The following is a 23,321-nucleotide window of genomic DNA, read 5'->3' as shown; positions in this document are numbered from 1 at the left end:
CCTGCAAGCTCCCTGAGCCACTCCGGCTGCCACTCTTTGGAAAGGAAGTGGCGTATGCATGAGGTTGGCAGTTAAAGTACGAATCACCGTGAGGAGCGGCAGCTGGGTCCAGGCGGGAGGCGGGACTTCCGCTCCCTCTTGGGTAAGTCTCCGGGAGGCGGAAGAGCTGCGGGCGCGGGAGGGTTGTAGAGTTGCAAGTTGAGCTCGAGTTGCGGGTCTTTAAGTGGTCGCGCCCCCTTGGAGAACGCGACCTGACGGCTAGGCGGTCCTGGCTCTTCCGCCTCGCGGTAAGTAGGATCGCCTGGCGGCACCGGTTATGGAAGTGTGTGGCCCCGGCGCTGACCTGCTGCCGCCATCCCTTGCTGTAGGGTAGTGGCTTCCCCGTCAGCTTTGCCTCCCAGCATTCACTCCCCGTGTTGTCCTGGGTCTCGGCCGCAGCCGCTGCGCCAGCCCTCCACGCACGCCCCTGGGACCCTTCTGAGACGCTGGTACAACCTTGTCACGTCCCTGCTTGACGTCCCCCATCACAAGATGGCCCTCTTGTTCCTCCCTTCCTAACCCGGTTTCGCCTCCTCTGTACTTAAGCCGCAGGAGACACCTAACATTATTTTGTTCAAAACCGACATGTGTTTACTAGCTCTTGTCCTTTCGTGCGCAGATTAGAAGGCATACCTCGTCGCCAGTAGAATCAGTTCGTCTCTGCTCACAGAGCGTTGTTTACGCCTTGTAAAAAGCGCGTGTTAAACTTTTAGTATGGTTGCTTGAATGAGACAGTGTTTTCCCACTGGATTATACATTTCATGAGAGCAAGAATAGAGTGTGCTTATTTGGGATCTATCCAAGGCCTAGTTCAAAAGCACGAAGTTTAAAACTAACAGTATTCGCACTAGCTTCGTGACCGTGGGCACAATCTCCCCATTTATAAAGTGGTGATAAATAAGATAACTAATTTCAGTCATATAGTGTAGAGTGCAGAATATACACTGGAGAAATATTCGGCTTGTTCCCTTTTTAGCCTTAAGTAGTATACACAGTAGTTGTTAGCTGCTGCTGCCGCTGCTAAGTCGCTTCAGTCGTGTCCGACTCTGTGCGACCCCAGAGACGGAAGCCCACTAGGCTCCCCTGTCCCTGGGATTCTCCAGGCAAGAACACTGGAGTGGGTTGCCATTTCCTTCTCCAATGCGTGAAAGTGAAAAATGAAAGGGAAGTCGCTCAGTCGTGTCTGACTCTTAGCGACCCCATGGACTACAGCCCATGAGATTTTCCAGGCAAGAGTACTGGAGTGGGGTGCCATTGCCTTCTCCGAGTTGTTAGCTAGGTATCTTAAATGAATCCAGAGGCACTATAGTTGAGTGGGTTTTGCTTCCTAGCCCTGTAATCACATTGATACTATCAATTGGTTGATACATTTGGTAGTATTTGGTAAACATAACCTAATGATGTAATTAAAGATAGTAATGCTAACTGTTGGTATCAACATCTGCAAGAATAAACATCTGACTTTCACTCTCTAAGTGGGCTTCCCAGGTGGTGCTAGAGGTAAAGAACCCATCTGACAATGTGGAAGACATAAAAGACGCTGGTTCCATCCCTGGGTCAGGAAGATCTCCTGGAGTAGGAAATGGCAACCCACTCCAGTATTCTTGTCTGGAAAATCCCATGGACAGAGGACCTTGCAGGCTTTGAGGTTGCAGAGTCAAACATGACTGAAGCAACTGAGCCCTCTAAATAACTTGAGGTTCTTGCTTTAAGTTGTGTGCCTTTCAGACATATGTTTCTGAAGAGATGAAGATAAGTGTGTACACATTATTTTTTACAGGTGTTTGTAAAGTGCTGACCCCTGAACATAGTTGAAACAGAAAATAGGAAGATGGCAGCAAACCCTTCAGGACAAGGTAAGTGCATCCTGGAATTTCTTTTATTACTAGGAACTTTTCCCTTCTATAGTAAAGTATTTTGATAGAAAATTTAGCATAGGGCAGTTATTGTAGGCAGAATTAAAAATGAATAGCAAAAAAAAAAGACTAGCAAAGTAAAATCACGTATTTGAAGCAATTCCATCATTTTGTCTATATGTCAGTCAGTTCAGTCGCTCAGTCATGTCCGACTCTTTTCCACCCAATGAACCAAAGCCTGCCAGGCCTCCCTGTCCATCACCAACTCCCAGAGTCCATCCAAACCTCTGTCCATTGAGTTGGTGATGCCATCCAACCATCTCATACTCTGTCGTCCCCTTCTCCTCCTGCCCTCAATCTTTCCCAGCATCAGGGTCTTTTCAAATGAGTCAGCTCTTCATCTATATGTAACATCCTTAATATCTATTAATCCTATATTTTCAGTTCAGTCACTCAGTCACGTCCAACTCCTTGTGACCCCATAGACTGCAACATGCAAGGCCTCCCTGTCCATCACCAACTCTCGGAATTTACTCAAACTCAGGTCCATTGAGTCGGTGATGCCATCCAACCATCTCATCCTCTGTTGTCCCCTTCTCCTCCTGCCTTCACTCTTTCCCAGCATCAGGGTCTTTACAAATGAGTCGGTTCTTCACATCAGGTGGCCAAAGTATTGGAGCTTCAGCATCTGTCCTTCCAATGACTATTCAGGACTGATTTCCTTTAGGATGGACTGGTTGGATCTCCTTGCTGTCCAAGGGACTCTCAAGAGCCTTCTGCAACACCACAGTGCTCAGCTTTCTTTATAGTCCAACTCTCACATCCATACATGACTACTGGGAAAACCATAGCTTTGACTAGATGGACCTTTGTTGGCAAAGTAATGTCTCTGCTTTTTAGTATCCTGTCTAGGTTGGTCATAACTTTTCTTCCAAGGAACAAATGTATTTTCAGTTCATGGCTGCAGTCAGCATCTGTAATGATTTTGGAGCCCCCAAAAATGAAGTCTATCATGGTTTCCACTGTCTCCCCATCTATTTCCCATGAAGTGATGGGACCAGATGCCACGATCTTAGTTTTCTGAATGTTGAGTTTTAAACCAAATTTTCACTCTCCTGTTTCACTTTCATCAAGAGGCTCTTTTTTTCTTCTCTTTCTGCCATAAGCATGGTGTCATCTGCATATCTGAGGTTATTGATATTTCTCCTGGCAATCTTGATTCCAGCTTGTGCTTCATGCACTCCAGCATTTCTCATGATGTACTCTGCATATAAGTTAAATAAGCAGGGTAACAATATACAGCCTTGATGTACTCCTTTCCCGATTTGGAACCAGTCTGTTGGTCCATGTCCAGTTCTAACTGTTGCTTCTTGACCTGTGTATAGATTTCTCTGGTTAGGTGGTCTGGTATTCCCATCTCCATAAGAATTTTCCAGAGTTTGTTGTGGTCCACACAGTCGAAGGCTTTGGCATAGTCAGTGAAGCAGTAGATATTTTTATGGAACTCTCTTGCTTTTTGATGATACAGCAGATGTTGGCAATTTGATCTCTGGTTTCTCCGCCTTTCCTAAATCCAGCTTGAACATCTGGAACATCTAAATCCTATATTTTAATCTGTGTTACTATTGCTCACATTGTAAACCTTAGGTCCTCCTCTGACGTTAGTTCTCTTACTTTTTAACTTGAGATAAGAACCACTTTTAAAGAAGTTAATATTGTCATTGGGCCATATCCATGCCTTTATTTTCATTTGCTTGAAAAACTTTCCATACACATTTCATGTGTGTTAAGAGATCCCTTAAGCAAATCAAGTTAGAAACATCCCAAGTAAGGAGTTTTTGTTTTGTTTAAAAATAAGTTTTCAAAAGCAAAGTTTAATCTCCAGAAAGTATTCAGTTCCACCTTGTAAAACTTACAAACTTACAAACCTACTTGAAAAATTGAAACTTCTGTTTTCCTCTCCGTATCAAAATTAAGCATCCATTTGACAGATCTTATTTTTAAACTAAGCTTAGTCGTGTTTCATTTTAAAGTCATGTAAACATGTTTGTGTCCAGCTCACACTCACTGTACTGTCTGTGAGAATCATCCGTGTTGTGCCTTGTATCAACTGTTTATTCTTTTTTACTGCAGACTAGTATTCCACTGGGGAGAAGGCAGTGGCACCCCACTCCAGTATTCTTGCCTGGAAAATCTCATGGATGGAGGAGCCTGGTAGGCTGCAGTCCATGGGGTCGATAAGAGTCGGACACGACTGAGCGACTTCACTTTCACTTTTCACTTTCATGCATCGGAGAAGGAAATGGCAACCCACTCCAGTGTTCTTGCCTGGAGAATCCCAGGGACGGGGGAGCCGTCTCTGGGGTCGCACAGAGTCAGACACGACTGAAGCAACTTAGCAGCAGCAGCAGCAGTATTCCATTGCATGAATTTACCACAGTTTCCTTATTTGTTTTCCTTTTTGGAGACTTTGGGGTTCTATCAGTTTGGGTCATTGTGAATAAAGCTGCTTTGAATATTCGTAAGTCTTTTTGCAGATATTTGGATAAATAGCTAGGAGTGGAGCAGTAGAGTGTACTTTACATTCCTTCTGGTAAAGTGTGATATTTCTTGTTGCTCCCTATAGAGCACTGTTGGTCTTTTCAATTTTAGCCATTTTAGAGGGTGTAAAGTGACATCTCATTGTACTATTAGCTTGCATTTCCCTGATGACAAATGTTGAGCACTTTTTAATGTGCTTATTGGCCATTGCAAATCTTTGTGAAGTGTTTATTCAGACTTCTTTTGCTCATTTTTTTAAAAAATTATTTTTATCATCAGTTTTTTTTTTAAGAGTCTAGATACAGGTTCTGTGTCAATGCTAATTACATCACCTAGATCATTTTGGAATTGGTTTCTGTTGACCGCATTTTTTTTTTTTTTTTTGGAGCATGGGTCACATTTTTCTTTTTCTTACTGTAAAAGTGAAAGTCGCTCAGTCATGTCCGACTTTGTGACCCCATAGACTGTACAGTCCATGGAATTCTCTAGGCCAGAATACTGGAATGGATAGTCTTTCCCATCTCCAGGGGATCTTCCCAACCCAGGGATGGAACCCAGGTCTCCCACATTGCAGGTGGATTCTTTACCAGCTGAGCCACCAGTTTCTTACTACACTTAGTGACTTGTTATGAAATTCTGGGTACTATGACTAATACGTTATAGAGACCCTGGATTCTGTTATATTCCTCCGAAATGTGATTTTTGTTCTAGCAGATGGCTTGGCTCAACTCATACTCCAAACAAATTCTTGTCTCCTTTATGTTGGGCTGCAGCAGCTGAAATCTTGCTCACTTTTTTGTGTGTGTGTGTTAAACAACAGTCTTTATTTTTACACAAAGCAGTCAAAATGGGGCAGTTCCTCAAAGGGTACTTGGAATTAGAAAATCCATCCTGGGTGTGAAAATTTTAGTTGCTAAGTTGTGTCCAACACTTTGTGACCCCATGGACTGCAGCCTGCCAGGCTCCTCTATCCATGGGATTTTCCAGGCAAGAATACTGGAGTGAGTTCCATTTCCTTCTCCAGGGAATGTTTCCCAGGATTGAACCTGAGTCTTCTGCCTTGGCAGACAGGTTCTTTACCACCAAGCACCTGGGAAGCCCTTTATAGAAGTGCGGTATTGTAAAAACCTAGCTGTGGTGACCGCTTCACTGGGTGTAACCAGCTAATGCAGTTCTGTTCTCTCAAATACCCAAGAGTGATTTGTGTGTTCTATGGACTAATTACAGGTCAGCATTCCCCTGTGGTCTTTGACCTCTTCTTTTCAACAGGTTATAGGGATTCAGATTAAAATTTTAATTTGAACCAAAATGAAACTAAGAGAAATCCATTTTGGAGAGAAAATATGCTTCTAAAAGTCACATCATGAAGTCCAAATGAAAACAAAATAAATGTTTTTATCCTTCTGTTGTAATAGCACAGATATTCAAGATTTATAATTTTTTTAAGCAGTTGGAATAAAACACAATCATTTTTATTGTTGCCTTTGATTGATCCGTAGTCAAATCCACTATGAAACATCCCCTAAATAGAAGCAAATTTAGGTTAGTCCTTTGACTTCTGTTGCTCTTTTGTCAGTGATTTTTTTGGTGTCATGAGCTGCTGCTATTAGACACCAGCAGAGGGAGTCCGTATCATGTTGTATAGACTCCGAGACTGTCAGGGAAAAGAAACTATTTGGAGCTACTGCATTTTACTCTTTATGTTAAATTACTTCTGTACTGTTTATGTGTATTGGAACTACTTATTATGAAGATTGAAGACAAAGTTCCATAATTACCTGACGATAATAACTGAAAGAACAATGACTTTTACAAAAATCTTCACCTGTGTGGTGTAATGTATTAATGTCTCTACTGTAGGGGACAGGCCATCTTTTATTGAGATCTAGCAGTCTATCATACTACAGTAGCAATCTGAACTGCTAAATTTCACAAGCTCTTCAGACAGTTACTGAAGTCTCTCAATTCTCCTTAGCATTCATCATAGTGTGGAACATTTGATGGGTTCATAATAATTATTTGATTGATAAGTAACATTTTGAGAATTTAATATGTAGAGGCAGATTGCCAAACTGGAATTTGGCCAAGTACCATTCCTATGGAAAGAGGCTCTCATGACTGCCAAATATCAGAGTCCTGTGATCATGTGTTGGCAGTTGGGAGATTGGTCTAACCTGATTTTAGCCACACAGAGAAACCTGGTGAAAAACTAAGTAACATCCTAGTTCTTTTAGTTCTTTTATAGTTATCTCATAATGCTTAGAGTAATGACTGTAATTCCTGTAATCCAGTGATGGGAACTATTGATTTGGGCCCACTTTGGATGTTCTTAGCTGTGATTTCAGGATGCTGTGTAGGATTGGAGTAGCATAGCTCCTGGGAGGTGTCTTGATCTCATTTTTCATTGCCAAGGCAAAGGCACTACAGTAGTTTTCTGGTGCTGGAATTGATCTATAGGCCCAGGTTCAAATAGGAATGAAACTGAATTGAGGCAGAATGTTACATAAACTAGAATGAGATTGTTTGTATAGTAAAAGAGAGCTTGTGATCCCCAGGTCCATTCAGACTGACCTGGGAGGCCAGTCATGTGAGTGTAACCTTGAAAGCTGTGCTAATCAGTTGTACCCTTTGTAATGGAAACCTGTTTACTGAAAGAGAATTGTCAGAATGGGGCTGACAAGAATCTAGTGAGGGGACTTCCCTGGTGGTCCAGTGGCTAAAACTCTGGGCTCCCAATACAGGGGTCCCAGGTTTGATCCCTGGTCAGGGAACTAGATCCCACATGCCTCAACTAAGACTCAGCGCAACCAAATAAATATATATATATATATATATATATTTTTTAAAGAATCTAGTGAGGTTAACAAACTAAATGATAGAGAACACTAAGTGATAATAAAAGTAATAGCTAGTATTTAGTAAGCATTGGAAGGACTGATGTTGAAGCTGAAACTCCAATACTTTGGCCACCTGATGCAAAGAACTGACTCCTTGGAAAGACCCTGATGCTGGGAAAGATTGAGGGCAGGAGGAGAAGGGGACGACAGAGGATAAGATGGTTGGATGGCATCACCGACTCAATGGACATGGGTTTGGGTGGACTCTGGGAGTTGGCGATGGCCAGGGAGGCCTGGTGTGCTGCAGTTCATGGGGTCACAGAGAGTCGGACATGACTGAGTGACTGAACTGAACCATGTGGCAGGCAGTGTGCTAGGTACTTTATTTATATTTACTGCATTTCATATAACCATCCTTCAAAGTTGTCATTGTTGTGCCCATTGGTCCTGCATAGTGAGGTAATTTTCCCAATATTAAATAGTAACTGGTAGTACTGAGATGAGAACCCAAATTGAGTCTGTGCCCAAGTTCCCTGTTGATTGTTTCCCACACTGCACTTTTGCTGTGGGTTAGAACATTCTAATTATAGCATCCAAGAAAAAATTGGGAGCTCTAAACTAGGGGCAAAAGACCTCATCTTTATTTTTGTATCTCTTATGCAGCTGTTATTAAGCAGAAAATCCTTACTATAAACTCTAAAATAAAATATAAAATCTTAACTATAAAATCTAAAAATACTAAAACTATTTACTATAAATAAACTCAGAGAAATGAGTTTATCTGTAAGAGGAAATGAAAAATGAGTGAGGAGGAAAGGGTGATTCAAGCAGAAGAGATTTCATCATCTTATTTAGCCACTGATGAAGACAAGGAACCTCAATGGATAGAAAAAGAGGCAGCAGCTTAAAGGGATAAGTCCTTGGGGTCTAAGAGAGAAAGAACTTGAACACAGGGAGATCACCTGATCAGACATCAGGGCTTATTCTTTTCCCTGATCTGTGTTTTCAGTAAATTCTGAAAGGTGGCTAAGAGTTGAATAATTTTTTTTAAGAGTTGAATTTTTTAATCTTGCAAGTTACAGGAAGTGTTTGCCATTAACTAGCTGTCTAGAAGACCAGATACTGCTACTAATTAACTCAGACTTAGACTCAGGCAATCTCTCCTGAATTAGTATAAGCTTGAACCACTGAATACATTTTATGTATCATTAAGGAGGCAGAATAATATTCTGCCTTCCTACCCTCCAAAAATGTGGCAACCTGCTCCAGTATTCTTGCCTGGAAAATTCCATGGACAGAGGAGCCTGGCGGGCTACAGTATGGAGTTGCAAAGAGTTGGACATGATTATTCCTTATTTCCTATTGATTCTCTCATTGTCCCGTTGATTTAACGGCCTAAAAAGCTCTTGGGTTTGTCATGTCTGTTCATTTCTCTGGCCATAAACAACCTCTCATCTCTAGCTTGTTCTACTGGCTTTTTTTCTCTTATCTAGTCTATTCTCAACCTTGTAGCTTCCATGATCTTTCTACCAGGGGAAGGGTTATTTTGTCCCTCCATCCCTAGTTAAACTAATTAATCTAACATTTCAGCTCAAGCATTCCTTCCTGGGGGAGACTGCTTTGACAGTGCTCCCCCCTCCTTCCAGTCTGAGTCAGGTTGATTCAACATTGAGTCCCACAGTGATTGTTATAAATGCTGATAGAATTTTATTTCTTTATTTCAGACTGCTCATCTTAGACTCTAATTATACATTCATCTGTGTAATTATTTGATAATCTCTATCTTCACTGGAATGTTTTAGGAACCGTGAGAGCTAGAACGAAGTCAAGTTGAGGCACATCGTTGCGTTCTTAGCATCTGCCTTAGCGCCGTATGTATGTCATTTATACTCAATAAATCACTTAAAACATGTTAAAGTAATAGTTTATTAGTAAACCAATAAACTAATTGGAGGAATGGACTCCTCCAATACTAAACAGCTGTTTTGTTTTTTTGAGGACGGGACTCACTAAGCTTGTAGGGTCTCGGTTACCCAGTCAGGGATTGAACCTAGGCCACGGTACTGAGAGCGGCCGTGCTGACCAGTAGGCCGCCAGGGAACCTCCCCCTAAACAGCTCCCTTAGGATGATACAGTTCCATTCACTGTAGAATTGTGAAGAGTATGTAGCTGGTAAGATAACTACTTGAAAGGATTTGAATTTTTAAAATATCTTTAAACATAATCATTGTTATGAAAGCAGTATAATAACTGTAATTGGAAAGTATATTATCCATACCCGCACTTATCAAACAGTAATTTTCATTCTTTAGTTTTAGATTTTTTTCAATAAAAAGATTTCCTATTAGTCCTTGTTTAAGTGTCATAGAACTATTCACACAATGTGAATTATTAGCTGTTAGGTTTTAAGTGCAATTTGATGTAATGCTGGTTACTCCAGAATATTTTTAGTGACACAGAAATGTGTGGTATTAAAATGTTTCTATAAGTGAATGTGGAAATGAGGGTACATATGATTGTGAATGGAGACAGAGTTATAGTTCTAAAAGTGGAACTTTTAGAGTGTGCTGCATTATAAAATAATTTTATTAGGAAAAAGTTTAGTTATAAAGAAATAGTAAGTATTTCCTACTGTACATGAGATAATATGTTTTACTACCCTCATGCTTCTAAGAATGTAAAAGTTACCTTTAACTTTAAGATACATGTAAAACAACATAAAATACTGAATTATGGCAAGGATGGTTTGTGTTAAAACAGTGCATGTAGTGACTGTAATAGGAATTCAGTTTTATGTATCTATGCCTTTGAGTTAAGTTTGTGCAAACCTTGACGGTGGGAGAATCTTGCTCTAGAAAATTATACTTAACTACTTCACATAACTCACCTTCCCGGGTGGCTCAGTGGTAAAGAATCTGCCTGCCAGTGTAGGAGACTCAGGTTCAATCCCTGGATCAGGAACATCCCCTGGAGGAGGAAATGGCAACCTGCTCCAGTAATCCTGCCTGAAAAATCCCATGGACAGAAGAGCCTGGAGGGCTGCAGTAAAGAGCCAGACATAACTGAGTGACTAAGCATAATGCACTTCATGTAACAAATCGACTACCTAGTATTTTGCCTTAAGTTTCAAGTTTGAAATAAGCTATTACTGTTACTTAAGTTCTATTGACTATATATGTCTATAATATAGTAAATGTTTTGTGCAAAAACTGACACAAATTATTTTTGAAAGGTCAAGAAGAAAGTACAATTTTGGGACATCAGACAAGATCAGAAAATAAGAGCCTGATAGACCTGACCATAGCCTTTCCCTTTCAGTTAGGTTCCATCTCTCTCTCAGAGCTGTTTGCTAGTCAGTTGCAATTCTTTGACTTGTTCCTTGAAAGACTGTGTGTGTCATTTCTGAATGAAAGTGTTGAGAAAAAGAAATACTGTTTTGACCTGAGTATATCTAGTACTTTTCATGCGTTCCACTTCCATGAAAGAGGCATTCATAAAGACTCCTAAAACTGAGAACTAAGAAAATCTCCACTTCAGAGATTGACTGAGCAAGGTAGAGATTGGTCCCTGCAGGATTTGGGGCCACAGAGATTTTAAGAAACAGGTGCTGTTACCCATCTTTGGTGATTAAAATTCTGTAGAACTCACTCTTAAAAGTCCTCAGTCAGTATTGTACTTTGCTTTTATCTGCGGATAATGCTGTTACAGTTGGTTGAGGATAGGCAGTAGAGAAGGAAAACTGCTTACTAGTAGTTTATTATCATGTTAGAGAATAAAGTTTTGCTTTCTGGATTTCTAGGTAGCCTAGGCTTATAAAATAGCTCTAATCTGTTTTCTTTCTTTCTCATTCCCCGCCCCCTCTCTTATTTTAGGTTTTCAAAACAAAAATAGAGTTGCAATCTTGGCAGAACTGGACAAAGAAAAAAGAAAGTTACTAATGCAGAACCAATCTTCAACAAATCATCCTGGAGCTAGGTATAGAAGAATAATCTGGTTTTTATATTTAGTGATATAAAAAGTATCTTGGACAGAATTAAAATTGGTTGGCAGTGATTTGTTTCTTTAACATTGGAATTTAACATGTGACGTTTTATTTCCTAGTTGGATTTGAAGAAATTAGATTTTTAAAAATTGATTAGATTTTGATTATTTTCATTCTAATCAGAATATTTAATTTTCTCTACAGGCTACTTGCAAAAAAAGAAAAGAGATTTGTGTTTTTTGGTTGTTGTTATTCATGAAATTGTTGTTAATGTCTCACTTTTTAAGCATTATGCCAAGTAGGTAAAATTGAGGTAGCTTAATGATCTTTATTTCATTTCTGCCATCTTAAATCTCTTCCCTGACACCCATTATTCTATTCAGCCACCACCTTAACTTCCCCTTCTCTCTTTCAGGCAGATCTCTTAAAGGAGTTGTCTGTACCTGCTCATCTCTGCTCTCTCACTTACTGACTCCTTAGCCCACTATAGTCTGACTTCCAGGCCTCCCCACCCTAGCCCCAAAGAATGGGTTGGAGCCCAGGTCACTTGCAGCGTCCTTGTGGCTAAATCTGATGAACCAAAGTCCTTTTCTTGTTAGACTGCTTAGCATTATTTGAAACCACTGATTTCTCCCTTTTCAAAAAATGGAAATGTAGTTACTGTACAGTATTGTGTTAGCCTCAGGTTTACTGCATAACGATTTGACATCTGCATACATTGTGATCTGATCACTACAGTAACCATCTGTCCCTACACAAAGGTATTACAACATTGTTGATCACATTTCTTATGCTGCATATTATATTCCTGTGACCTCTTTATTTCTAACAGGCTGGTGCCTCTTAATACCCTTTACCTGTTTCTCTCACCTCACACCCCTCCCCTCTGTTAACCACCTGTTTATCTGTAAGTCTGTTTTCTTTTTTTTATTATTACTGGTTAATTTTTTAATTTTTATTGGCATATACTTGATATACAGTATTGGGTTAGATTCAGGTGTATAGAAGTCTGTTTTCGTTTTGTTTTTTAGATGCCACATCTAAGTGAGCTCATATGGTATTTGCCGTCACAAATGACAAGCTTTTCATTTTTTTATTCCATTGTATACAGCTTCCTCCTCCTTAAAGTACTCTTCTTGGCTTCCATTCATTCACTGTTATACTGTCTTGGTGTCTATTTTAGCCATTTCTCCACTGCCTGTCTCTTGAATGTTGGTATTCCTCCGAGTTCTGTTCTAGACCCAGTTGTCCAGTCTGCGTCTTTTCACTGGACAGTTGCATCCACTTTCACAGCCTGTTATTTATGTGCTGATAACTTTTACACGCTTATATCTCTAGCCCATTCCTCTCTCAAGCACCAGACTGCCTCCTGGACATCTGTACTTCGATGTCCTACAGGCATTTCACTTGGTGTGTTTCATACTGAACTCATCTCCCCTCTCTGCCTACCTAGTATTCTTGGCTTGCTTGTTGCCATGAGTGGTACAGATCTACTAGTAATCAAAGTCAGAAACGTGAGCTTTAATTGTTTATTATTCCCTCTCACTTCCGTCTCCGAGCATTTATCATTCTCTTATGGCATCCGGTCCCATCACTTCATGGGAAATAGATGGGGAAACAGTGTCAGACTTTATTTTTCTGGGCCCCAAAATCACTGCAGATGGTGACTGCAGCCATGAAATTAAAAGACGTTTACTCCTTGGAAGGAAAGTTATGACCAACCTAGACAGCATATTCAAAAGCAGCGACATTACTTTGCCAACAAAGGTTCGTCTAGTCAAGGCTATGGTTTTTCCTGTGGTCATGTATGGATGTGAGAGTTGGACTGTGAAGAAGGCTGAGCGCCCAAGAATTGATGCTTTTGAACTGTGGTGTTGGAGAAGACTCTTGAGAGTCCCTTGGACTGCAAGGAGATCCAACCAGTCTGTTCTAAAGGAGATCAGCCCTGGGATTTCTTTGGAAGGAATGATGCTAAAGCTGAAACTCCAGTACTTTGGCCACCTCATGCAAAGAGTTGAAAAAGTCTTTTCATTGGAAAAGACTCTGATGCTGGGAGGGATTGGGGGCAAGAGGAGAAGGGGACGACAGAGGATGAGATGGCTGGATGGCATCACTGACTCGATGGACGTGAGTCTGAGTGAACTCCAGGAGTTGATGATGGACAGGGAGGCCTGGCCTGCTGCGATTCATGGGGTCGCAAAGAGTCGGACACGACTGAGTGACTGATCTGATCTGATCTATGTTTAATTTCCTGGCCTAGGAATCGAATTTCTTGATTTCTTTCACAAGGCTGTACGTGTCCTGGTACCTGCCTTCCTTCCTAGACTCATTTTTTGACAACCCACTTCTCCCCTCTCCAGACCTCCAGTCCTACTGAACCATAAATTTCTTCAAATGTGTCAGGTTTGAACCCTGCCTTCGTATGCTCTACCATCTGCTTGAAATAGTCAGCTCTTTAGTTTTCATCATAAATGTAACTTTATGATAGACCAGAGTACCTCAAATCAGTTTGAAAGCAGAAGGCCATAAATCATTGATAAAAAGGAGATAATCTGAAGCACTAGTAAATAATATGTATGGGCTTTTCCGTATAAATTAATGTAAACAGTGGAAGAGGGGAAAAAGACTTATTCAGGAAGATGTTTTGTTTTTTAAATAATCCCTATATAGAATATCTAATGAAAAATGTGATTCAGAAGTAAAGGAGTCTCTAAACAGTCAAGTAACTAAGATTCTCATTTTAGCATTGCGCTCTCGAGACCCGCCCTCAACAAGGACTTCCGGGACCACGCTGAGCAGCAGCATATTGCAGCCCAGCAGAAGGCAGCTTTGCAGGTGAGAAAAGTGTGACTGACATTCTTGTCTCACCAGAGATTTCCCGGGGCTTGGAAACCAGCACAGTTCTTATTTTGTATTTCATTGGAGCAATATCAATAAAAATGTTCCATACATAATTGCAGTGGTTTGCTGATGTTCAGTCATGCCCAAAGGATTTGAAGGAGCAATACAGGAGTAATGAAAGTATCTTTTATATTGTTGAAGTGGTCATGATTGAGTTTTCGCCACACCTGGGAAGGGACTACTTGTGCACAAAAGAGTGTAGGATATTTGGATGGCCTGAATGAACTCAAGAAGCTGAACTGGCTAGCTAGTTTAATAGTACATACTATATTTTTCAAATTGGTCAGGCTGTTATGTCCTTTGATAGTCTTACTAATTATTGTTGCTTGGATTCTTTTTTTAATGGTCAGCATATCTGTTTTGAGTGGTGCTAGTGGTAAAGAACCCACCTGCCAATGCAGGAGACGTAAGAGACACAGGTTCAATCCCTGGGTTGGGAAGATCCTCTGGAGGAGGGCATGGCAACCCACTCCAGCATTCTTGCCTGGAGAATCCCATGGACAGAGGAGCCTGGTGGGCTGTAGTCTGTAGGGTTGCAAACAGCTGGACACGACTGAGCAAGACTTAACTCTTAATATGGAAATCTGATAACCCATCATCTTAAAAAAATTGACTGTGATGAACAGTTTTAGTATTTCATTGATCTTGGATAATTTAAGATTCTCAGAGACCTCGGACAAGACAGTGTTACTGATGCTTTTAAGCCTTAGAATCTCAGAATTGCAAGGGACATTACATTAAAGATCATCTCCCTTTAGACCACCTATAAACAGTCCTTTGTTAGTGACAAAGGACATCACTGGTGGTTTTGTTATTTACATTCCAGCATTCTCTACAAAATGTTGGCATCTTAATCGCCAGTCATCAGCTGCCTTCCCCCTTCTCCTTCCAACTTCTGCCCTTCCTTCTCCCTCTCCTGCTTTATTGACCAAGAGCAGAACAGAGCAGAACACTCTGGGACCTTGTTGCTAGTTTTCCTTCCCACTTCCAGGAACAAAGTAATTCTCGTCTTTGACTCAATTATTGACTGATGAAAACCACAAGGAAGAGAGTAGGGAGGATAACTTAGTACCTGGTGCAACTTGTTAATGTGAATTCTTTATTATTGTAGATCTTCTGTGTATTTAAACAAAATTAGCAGCAGCAGAACTGGCTTTTAAAACAAATTTGGTCTTAAGCACTCAGAAAGGGTAAGTAATTTTAATGCCTTGGTTGAAGAACTGTGACTCTTAATAACTAAATTGCCTTTTTTTCTTTTCTTTAAAACTCTCTTAGCATGCGCATGCACATTCATCAGGATACTTCATAACTCAAGATTCTGCATTTGGGAATCTCATTCTTCCTGTTTTACCTCGCCTTGACCCAGAATGAAGAAAGCATTTGTAACGGAAGTGACTTTGTAACATCAAATGCCAAAGTACTACCATTCAGTGCTATACAGACTGTGACTTCCAGAATTTCGGTGGACTTTTTTTTATGTTTTGTTTCTTTAAAAGAAAGATATGTGTAAGTGAAAGCAAAAAAAGAAGGCTGACCAGGATGATGAAAGCTCTGGAAGCTGTATTATCTGGGAACTGATGCTGCTGCTCAGGACTATAATCTGTGTGTAAGGCAGTTTGATTTTTAATTCTGAATCAGACCCCAAATTGGATGTGGGCACATAACCCACCTTCCAAACTAGTTGGACTGAATATATCATGTCTACAGTAGAGTTTCAAGAACCATTTAAAGTACTTTATAAACAAATGAGGGTGCTTTTTAAAAATGTGAACCAATAGGCTTAAGCTACATTCACATTTGCTGTTTATAGAATTGATATCAGTGTACCTTTTGTGTTTATAGTCATCATATCCTAAAATATCCTTTAACTAGTTTCCCTATTCTCAACTTTAAAAGAAAACCCAAGATGCGAGTAAGTTACCAGCCAGTCGTAAATACCTTTTATAAACCTATGCCACTGTAAATTATGTGACTAAATGCTATTAAAAATAATAAGAAATATAGCTTTAAATTTTGTACATGCTCTTATTTAGTGTTACTACATAAATGGTGTGCCTGAACAGTTTTATTGCCCATTTTTGCTCTAATTAGAAGCAAAGTTGAGCCCCTTTTCAGTTAAAGAGGAAAGAATTAGGTTAAGCAAGTTTCTCAACATGATGCATCTTTGAACAGAATACAGGATGCTTACTTAAATATGCAGTCCCCACAACTGACCTTCAGTTCAGTCGCTCAGTCGTGTCCGAATCTTTGCGACCTCATGAATTGCAGCACGCCGGGCCTCCCTGTCCATCACCAACTCCCGGAGTTCACCCAAACCTATGTCCATCGAGTAGGTGATGCCATCCAGCCATCTCATTCTCTGTTGTCCCCTTCTCCTCCTGCCCCCCATCCCTCCCAGCATCAGAGTCTTTTCCAATGAGTCAACTACCTTAGTCCTATGCAATTAGTGTCTCTAATTCAAAATAAAGTCTGAAAACCATGGGCTAGAGAATTCAGTGTTCACGATATCTAAAAATCCATACATATGTATGTCCCTGAACCTTAGAGGTCATTGAGCTAACGGTATTTTTTTTTTTACTTTTAATAGGATTGAAATTATGTTTTACACTATATCACAGATATAGTATTTTTTATAACTGACCTCATCTTGGCCTTAAGTCCCCATCCTGTCTGGTGGTAGGATGAGATTTTAAACTGGAAGTTACAGTTTGAGTCAAGAATTAGAAAAGTTCATGTCCCTTTTTGAACAGATTCTCCTTCCTTCCCTTAGGTATTTGTTCCATGCACTCAGCCCCATCTCACCTAAACTGTACGAAGCAGGAGTGGACAGTTCTAGATACGGCTGTGCCATTTAGATTCTCTCTGTTGAGAATTGGGACTGGTTTTCCTCATTTGCGTGAGTTGGCAGCTGTCCCCACTGGAATGGTCACCGTTACAGCAAAGGTGCCCTTTCTCCCACTGCTGGAGAGCACCTGGGCCTTTGCCTCAGCCTGTCCAGGTTCACGCAGATAGCCTTGGCCCTTCTTTTCTTGAATCAATGTAAGTTACTCTTCCGTGCAATCCCTGAGCAACTGGCATCATTCTAAATCTACTGATGCTAGGGATATAACATTTTTGGATTGAATAGTTTTTATACTATTGATGCTTCTACCAAACATGTAACTTTTATAACCTGGGTGAAAAGATCTTTTTTCCCAGTGGTATCTTTTCTGGTCTCAGCCCTTATATATCACCTAAACATCTGAATCTTTCAGTCCTGTCTAGTAAGCACTTCCTCTACCCCTTTCCTTACAAATTGTTCAGTTCCATGTGTACTTACTAATAATGCCTGCTCTGTAAAGCACTGTGCTTTAGGGGAAGAGCTAAGACCTGCTCGTAAAGAAGCTGCAGTGCAGAGGAGCCCACTCTGGTGCAGCAGCGAGGAAGCAGCATCCAGTGCGGGGCTCGGGAACGGCCAAACCTGAGCGCACGCAGCCTAGTCAGGCCTCGAAGTTACTAATGCGGTCTTCCCTGCAGGGAGAGAAAGTCTGCCCCAGGCAGAGCTCAGGATTTCACCATCAAAGTAGGGACTGCGACAGCAAGGACCGCAGAGGATAATGGGGAGGGTGGCAGTGGGCTCCAGTGGTGCGTCCCTCGGGTTGCAGGCGGGTGTGGCTGACCCACTTAACCTTAAGACTTACCTGTCGCTGTCTCCTCTGTAAAAGGGGAACAGTACACTCACGGCCTGATGCATAAATTACCTAGACCAGTATTTTTCAGAGTGCAGGTCTCAATACATTACCAAATTGAGAGGCCAACTAAATGGCTGAATGGCGTGTGGCCTGCTGTTTTTTTTAATAGAAAATATCAGAGTACATGGCATGTAGAAATAGGAGGTTTTGGTTCATGAATCTTCCTTTTCTGTGCGTTTGTGAGTTTACTTTATCATATGCTCCACCTGCATGTAAGGTCTTTGAGGGCAAGGGCTTTTGTTCTTCCTTCCTGTTTACTACTGTATTCTGCTGAGAATAGTGTTTGGCATATAGTAGGTGGTCAATACTTAATGAAGGAATGAATGAATATGACCTGGATTGTGATATAAAGGGTATTTTTTTTTTATATACTATGAGTCATGGCAAAAATGTTTTGAAAGCCACTTCTAAATAATACAGATGATAGTGCTTTGTATGACTCTGGAATAAAAACTGAAATGACTCAATAATTTCAAAGGCTGATTTTTTTTCCTGAAAAATTTTTAAGCTGTCTCATTAAGTTGTCTTAGTTCTTTGCTTTACCTTGGCAATAAAAACTCAACCTTGCTATGCATTTAAGGCCCGCTGAGGCAAATGCTTTGGCAGATATGGTTACATTCAGAAATGGAATATCAACAGAGGACGTCAGTTCCTTAGTGCAGTTGGTCCCCCTAATTGGAATCCCTTCAGCTGGCACGAGTCCCTTTTCAGTAGCATTAAGCCCAACCAGTGTCTGCTCAGTGTGGCTTCCTCACCTCTGTGTGCATAGGGACTAGTATGCAGTAGACACCCACAATTTTTTAAATGAGCAAATACAGAATGAATTGTGCTGGAGAAGACTCTTGAGAGTCCCTTGGACAGCAAGGAGATCAAACCAGTCAATCCTAAAGGAAATCAACCCTGAATATTCACTGGAAGGACTGATGCAGAAGCTGAAGCTCCAGTACTTGGGCCACCTGATGCAAAGAACTGACTCACTGGAAAAGATGCTGATGCTGGGAAAGACCGAGGGCAGGAGGAGAAGATGGCATCAGAGGATGAGATATTAGATAGCATTACCGACTCAATGGACATGAGTTTGAGCAAACTTCAGATAGTGAAGGACAGGGAAGCCTGGCATGCTGCAGTCCATGGGGTTGCAAAGAGTCAGATACGACTTAGGAACTGAACAACAACGAAAGAATGAACATGGATGGAGGAGGAGAACTTCACTGTCCTCAAGAATCTGACAGTTCAGAGCAGGCAACACGAGCAGCAAAGGCTAACAGCACACCAGTACCGAGGAAGGGATGAGTACATGAGCGTGGAAGGACTAGTGAAGGTCCTTCAGAGAACAGTCATTTGAATTTGGCTTTCGAAATGAGAGATTCGGCCAGGAATGGTGGTAGACCAATATTCACAGCATAGGAAAAACCTGCACAGAGGCAGGCAGGAGAGCTAGTGTAGGGGGTGTTGTGAAGCAACCAAAAGTCCTGTTTGGTTGATTTTTATGGACAGATTTGGATAAATTGGTTCAGTTCAGTTGAGTCGCTCAGTCGTGTCCGACTCTCTGCAACCCCATGAACCGCAGCATGCCAGGCCTCCCTGTCCATCACCAACTCCCGGAGTCCACCCAAACTCATTTCCGTTGAGTCAATGATGCCATCCAACCATCTCAGCCTCTGTCGTCCCCTTGTCCTCCTGCCTTCGGTCTTTCCGAGTCAGCTCTTCGCATCAGGTGGCCAAAGTATTGGAGTCTCAGCTTCAACATCAGTCCTTCCAATGAACACCCAGAGCTGATCTCCTTCAGAATGGACTGGTTGGATCTCCTTGCAGTCCAAGGGACTCTCAAGAGTCTTCTCCAACACCACAGTTCAAAAGCATCAATTCTTCTGCGCTCAGCTTTCTTTATAGTCCAACTCTCACATCCATACATGACCACTGGAAAAATTGGTATACAGCAATAATTAGAAATGAGGCCAAACACAGGCTGTACTCATTCTAGAGAGTTTGGAATTCCAGGGTGAGGCAAATATCTCTAGCCTGACATAAAACAGCTGGGAGCAACTGAACATTTTTGAGCACAGACAGGTACAGAGATGAACCAATTAGGCCCTAATCAGCTCTGGGGAAAGGGGAACTTGGAAGGCACCAGAGGAATATTTACTCTCAATTTCTATTGAGAATTCAGACAGGCGCGCTCTCGTTACATCCATGCCTCAGTTCTAGTCCCATCCAGCTCTGCTCTCTTCCATTTAGTTCTTGGATCCTTAACCCAAATTTCTTGTTTCCTCACCTCCTTCCACCCCCATCTGCCTTTCGTCTCTCCCACAGGTCTTCCAGAGTGCTACCTCCAAGAACCGTTAAGAAAGAAAAAGCAAGGCATCCTTGCACAGTATTCGTTCAGTTTGCATGATGGCTCAGTTCATGAGTAGACAGACATTCTTAGTAATCTACTCATTCTCCTTCCTAATAGTGTGTGCATGCTCAGCCGCTCAGGCATGGCCAACTCTGTGACCCTATGGACTGTAGCCTGCCAGGTGCCTCTGTCCATGGGATCCTCCAAGCAAGAATACTGGAGTAGGTTGCCATTTCCTACATCAGGGGATCTTCCCAACCCAGGGATTGAACCTGCATCCCCTGTCTCCTACATCGGCAGGTGGATTCCTTACCACCAAGTTACCTGGAAATCCCATCTTCTTGACAATACTCAGATTTTATTCAGCATGAGCCTTCCCCGTTACAGCCAATATGCTGACTGTCTCAGCAACAGGTGGGCCTTACATGCTCCAAACTGATCAGGACAACTCCCTTTTGCCATAGCCAGTCGACACATGGCATTTCACAGACCATGAGAACTAGTTCACGAGTAGACATGTTACACAAATTCAACCCCAGTGAGACTGCTGGAGAGGTTTGCTGGGTGTATAGAAGTGTGTTTACATTTTTCTGAGACTGCTACTAAAAGGGAGTCATTCTAAATGTCTCAGTTCAGCTCAGTTCAGTCGCTCAGTTGTGTCCGACTCTTTGCGACCCCATGAATCGCAGTACATCAGGCGTCCCTGTCCATCACCAACTCCCGGAATTCACCCAGACTCACGTCCATCGAGTCAGTGATGCCATCCAGCCATCTCATCCTCTGTTGTCCCCTTCTCCTCCTGCCCCCAATCCCTCCCAGCATCAGAGTCTTTTCCAATGAGTCAACTCTTCGCATGAGGTGGCCAAAGTACTGGAGTTTCAGCTTTAGCATCATTCCTTCCAAAGAACACCCAGGGCTGATCTCCTTCAGAATGGACTTGTTGGATCTCCTTGCAGTCCAAGGTACTCTCAAGAGTCTTCCCCAACACCACAGTTCAAAAGCATCAATTCTTGGGCGCTCAGCCTTCTTCACAGTCCAACTCTCACATCCATACATGACCACAGGAAAAACCATAGCCTTGACTAGACGAACCTTTGTTGGCAAAGTAATGTCTCTGCTTTTGAATATGCTATCTAGGTTGGTCATAACTTTCCTTCCAAGGAGTAAGCGTCTTTTAATTTCATGGCTGCAGTCACCATCTGCAGTGATTTTGGAGCCCCCCCCCAAAAAAAGTCTGACACTGTTTCTACTGTTTCCCCATCTATTTCCCATGAAGTGATGGGACCGGATGCCATGATCTTCATTTTCTGAATGTTGAGCTTTAGGCCAACTTTTTCACTCTCCACTTTCACTTTCATCAAGAAGCTTTTGAGTTCCTCTTCACTTTCTGCCATAAGGGTGGTGTCATCTGCATATGTGAGGTTATTGATATTTCTCCCGGCAATCTTGATTCCAGCTTGTGCTTCTTCCAGTCCATGTCTAGAAGGAAATAATGCATTTTTTTCCTGAGTATTCTTGGCAGCCACCATGTGACCATGAGGTGAAACCAGTCTTAGAATGAGGCCACCACCATAAAAGGTGCAACAGAGAAATATAAAGAAACTGGGTCCTTGAGGACGTAACTGCACAGCTGAGTCAGTTCCTAAAGTGCTGCCCTTCCTCTTTGGAAGGGTATGTATGGGGGTAATAAGCTCTCATTATTGTTTAAGCTAGATTAAAGTAGCTATCTAAACACAAGATGTGGAAAATTCTTCAAGAGATGGGAATATCAGACCACCTGACCTGCCTCCTGAGAAATCTGTATGCAGGTCAAGAAGCAACAGTTAGAACTGGACGTGGAACAACAGACGGGTTCCAAGTCAGGAAAGGAGTACATCAAGGCTGTATATTGTCACCTGCTTATTTAACTTATATACAGAGTACATCATGAGAAACGCTGGACTTCATGAAGCACAATTTGGAATCAAGATTGCCAGGAAAAGTATCAATAACCTCAGATATGCAGATGACACCACCTTATGGCAGAAAGCAAAGAAGAACTAAAGAGCCTCTTGATGAAAGAGGAGAGTGAAAAAGTTGGCTTAAAACTCAACATTCAGAAAACTAAGATCATGGCATCCGGTCCCATCACTTCATGGCATAGATGGGGAAAGAGTGGACACAGTGACACACTTTATTTTTTGGGGCTCCAAAATCACTGCAGATGGTGACTGCAGCCATGAAATTAAAAGACACTTGCCCCTTGGAAGAAAAGCTATGAGCAACCTAGACAGCATATTAAAAAACAAAGACATTACTTTCCCAACAAAGGTCTGTCTAGTCAAAGCTATGGTTTTTCCAGTAGTCATGTATGGATGTGAGAGTTAGACTATAAAGAAAGCTGAGTGCTGAAGAATTGATGCTTTTGAACTGTGGTGTTGGAGAAGACTCTTGAGAGTCCCTTGGACTCCAAGGAGATCCAACCAGTCCATCCTACAGGAGATCATTCCTGGGTGTTCATTGGAAGGACTGATGCTAAAGCTGAAACTCCAGTACTTTGGCCACCTGATGCGAAGAGCTGACTCATTGGAAAAGACCCTGATGCTGGGAAAGATTGAGGGCAGGAGGAGAAGGGGACGACAGAGGATGAGATGGTTGGATGGCATCACCGACTCAATGGACATGAGTTTGAATAGGCTCTGGGAGTTGGTGACAGACAGGGAGGCCTGGCGTGCTGCAGTCCATGGGGTTGCAAAGAGTCGGACATGACTGAGCAACTGAACTGAACTGAAACACAGGATGTATGATGTTGCTAAATGACCTTTTAGGCACACAGCTAGGGGGTGAGAAAGCAGAACTCCTCCCACCTCGCCTCAGGTGCTGCCCCCATTGCTGGCCTTCCGCTCTCAGTCAACACCAGAGTGAGCTGCCAGGGCTTCCCTTCCTTGCGGTTCAGCCTCTGGCCATGCACCCATGGCCCCCAACCCTCCCACAACGACGTGTCCTTTCCTGATGATACCCTGCTGTGATCTCTGGAATTCCTTTGGTTCAATCACCAAAATACATCTACAGGTGTGAGCTCTTCCTAGTTCTTGCCTTCCTCTCAAGGTCCACAGG

General features: G+C 42.0%; 1 protein-coding gene across 6 annotated transcripts; it reads left to right on the top strand.

The window, feature by feature from the left end:
• The first annotated feature begins 5 nt into the window (after positions 1-5).
• INIP (INTS3 and NABP interacting protein) lies at positions 6-16,167 on the top strand. Of its 6 annotated transcripts, none has more exons than XM_055579341.1 (6): positions 210-287; positions 1,820-1,895; positions 9,076-9,144; positions 11,146-11,248; positions 14,000-14,090; positions 15,432-16,167. In XM_055579341.1, the coding sequence occupies exons 4-6, from the start codon at positions 11,211-11,213 to the stop codon at positions 15,525-15,527; spliced, it is 225 nt and encodes a 74-aa protein (XP_055435316.1). In that variant the 5' UTR covers positions 210-287; positions 1,820-1,895; positions 9,076-9,144; positions 11,146-11,210; the 3' UTR covers positions 15,528-16,167. The 6 variants fall into 6 exon arrangements, with proteins under 6 accessions (XP_055435314.1, XP_055435313.1, XP_055435316.1 ...); XM_055579342.1 differs by having other exon boundaries at positions 9,076-9,148; XM_055579340.1 differs by lacking the exon at positions 9,076-9,144 and adding an exon at positions 4,029-4,109 and having other exon boundaries at positions 220-287.
• Positions 16,168-23,321: the final 7,154 nt, after the last annotated feature.

The sequence above is a fragment of the Bubalus kerabau genome, chromosome 4 (genome assembly GCF_029407905.1).
Source record: "Bubalus kerabau isolate K-KA32 ecotype Philippines breed swamp buffalo chromosome 4, PCC_UOA_SB_1v2, whole genome shotgun sequence".
Lineage (NCBI taxonomy): Eukaryota > Metazoa > Chordata > Mammalia > Artiodactyla > Bovidae > Bubalus > Bubalus kerabau.
Note: the sequence above shows the minus strand (reverse complement) of the source record. Positions and strands in the feature narration are given on the sequence as shown.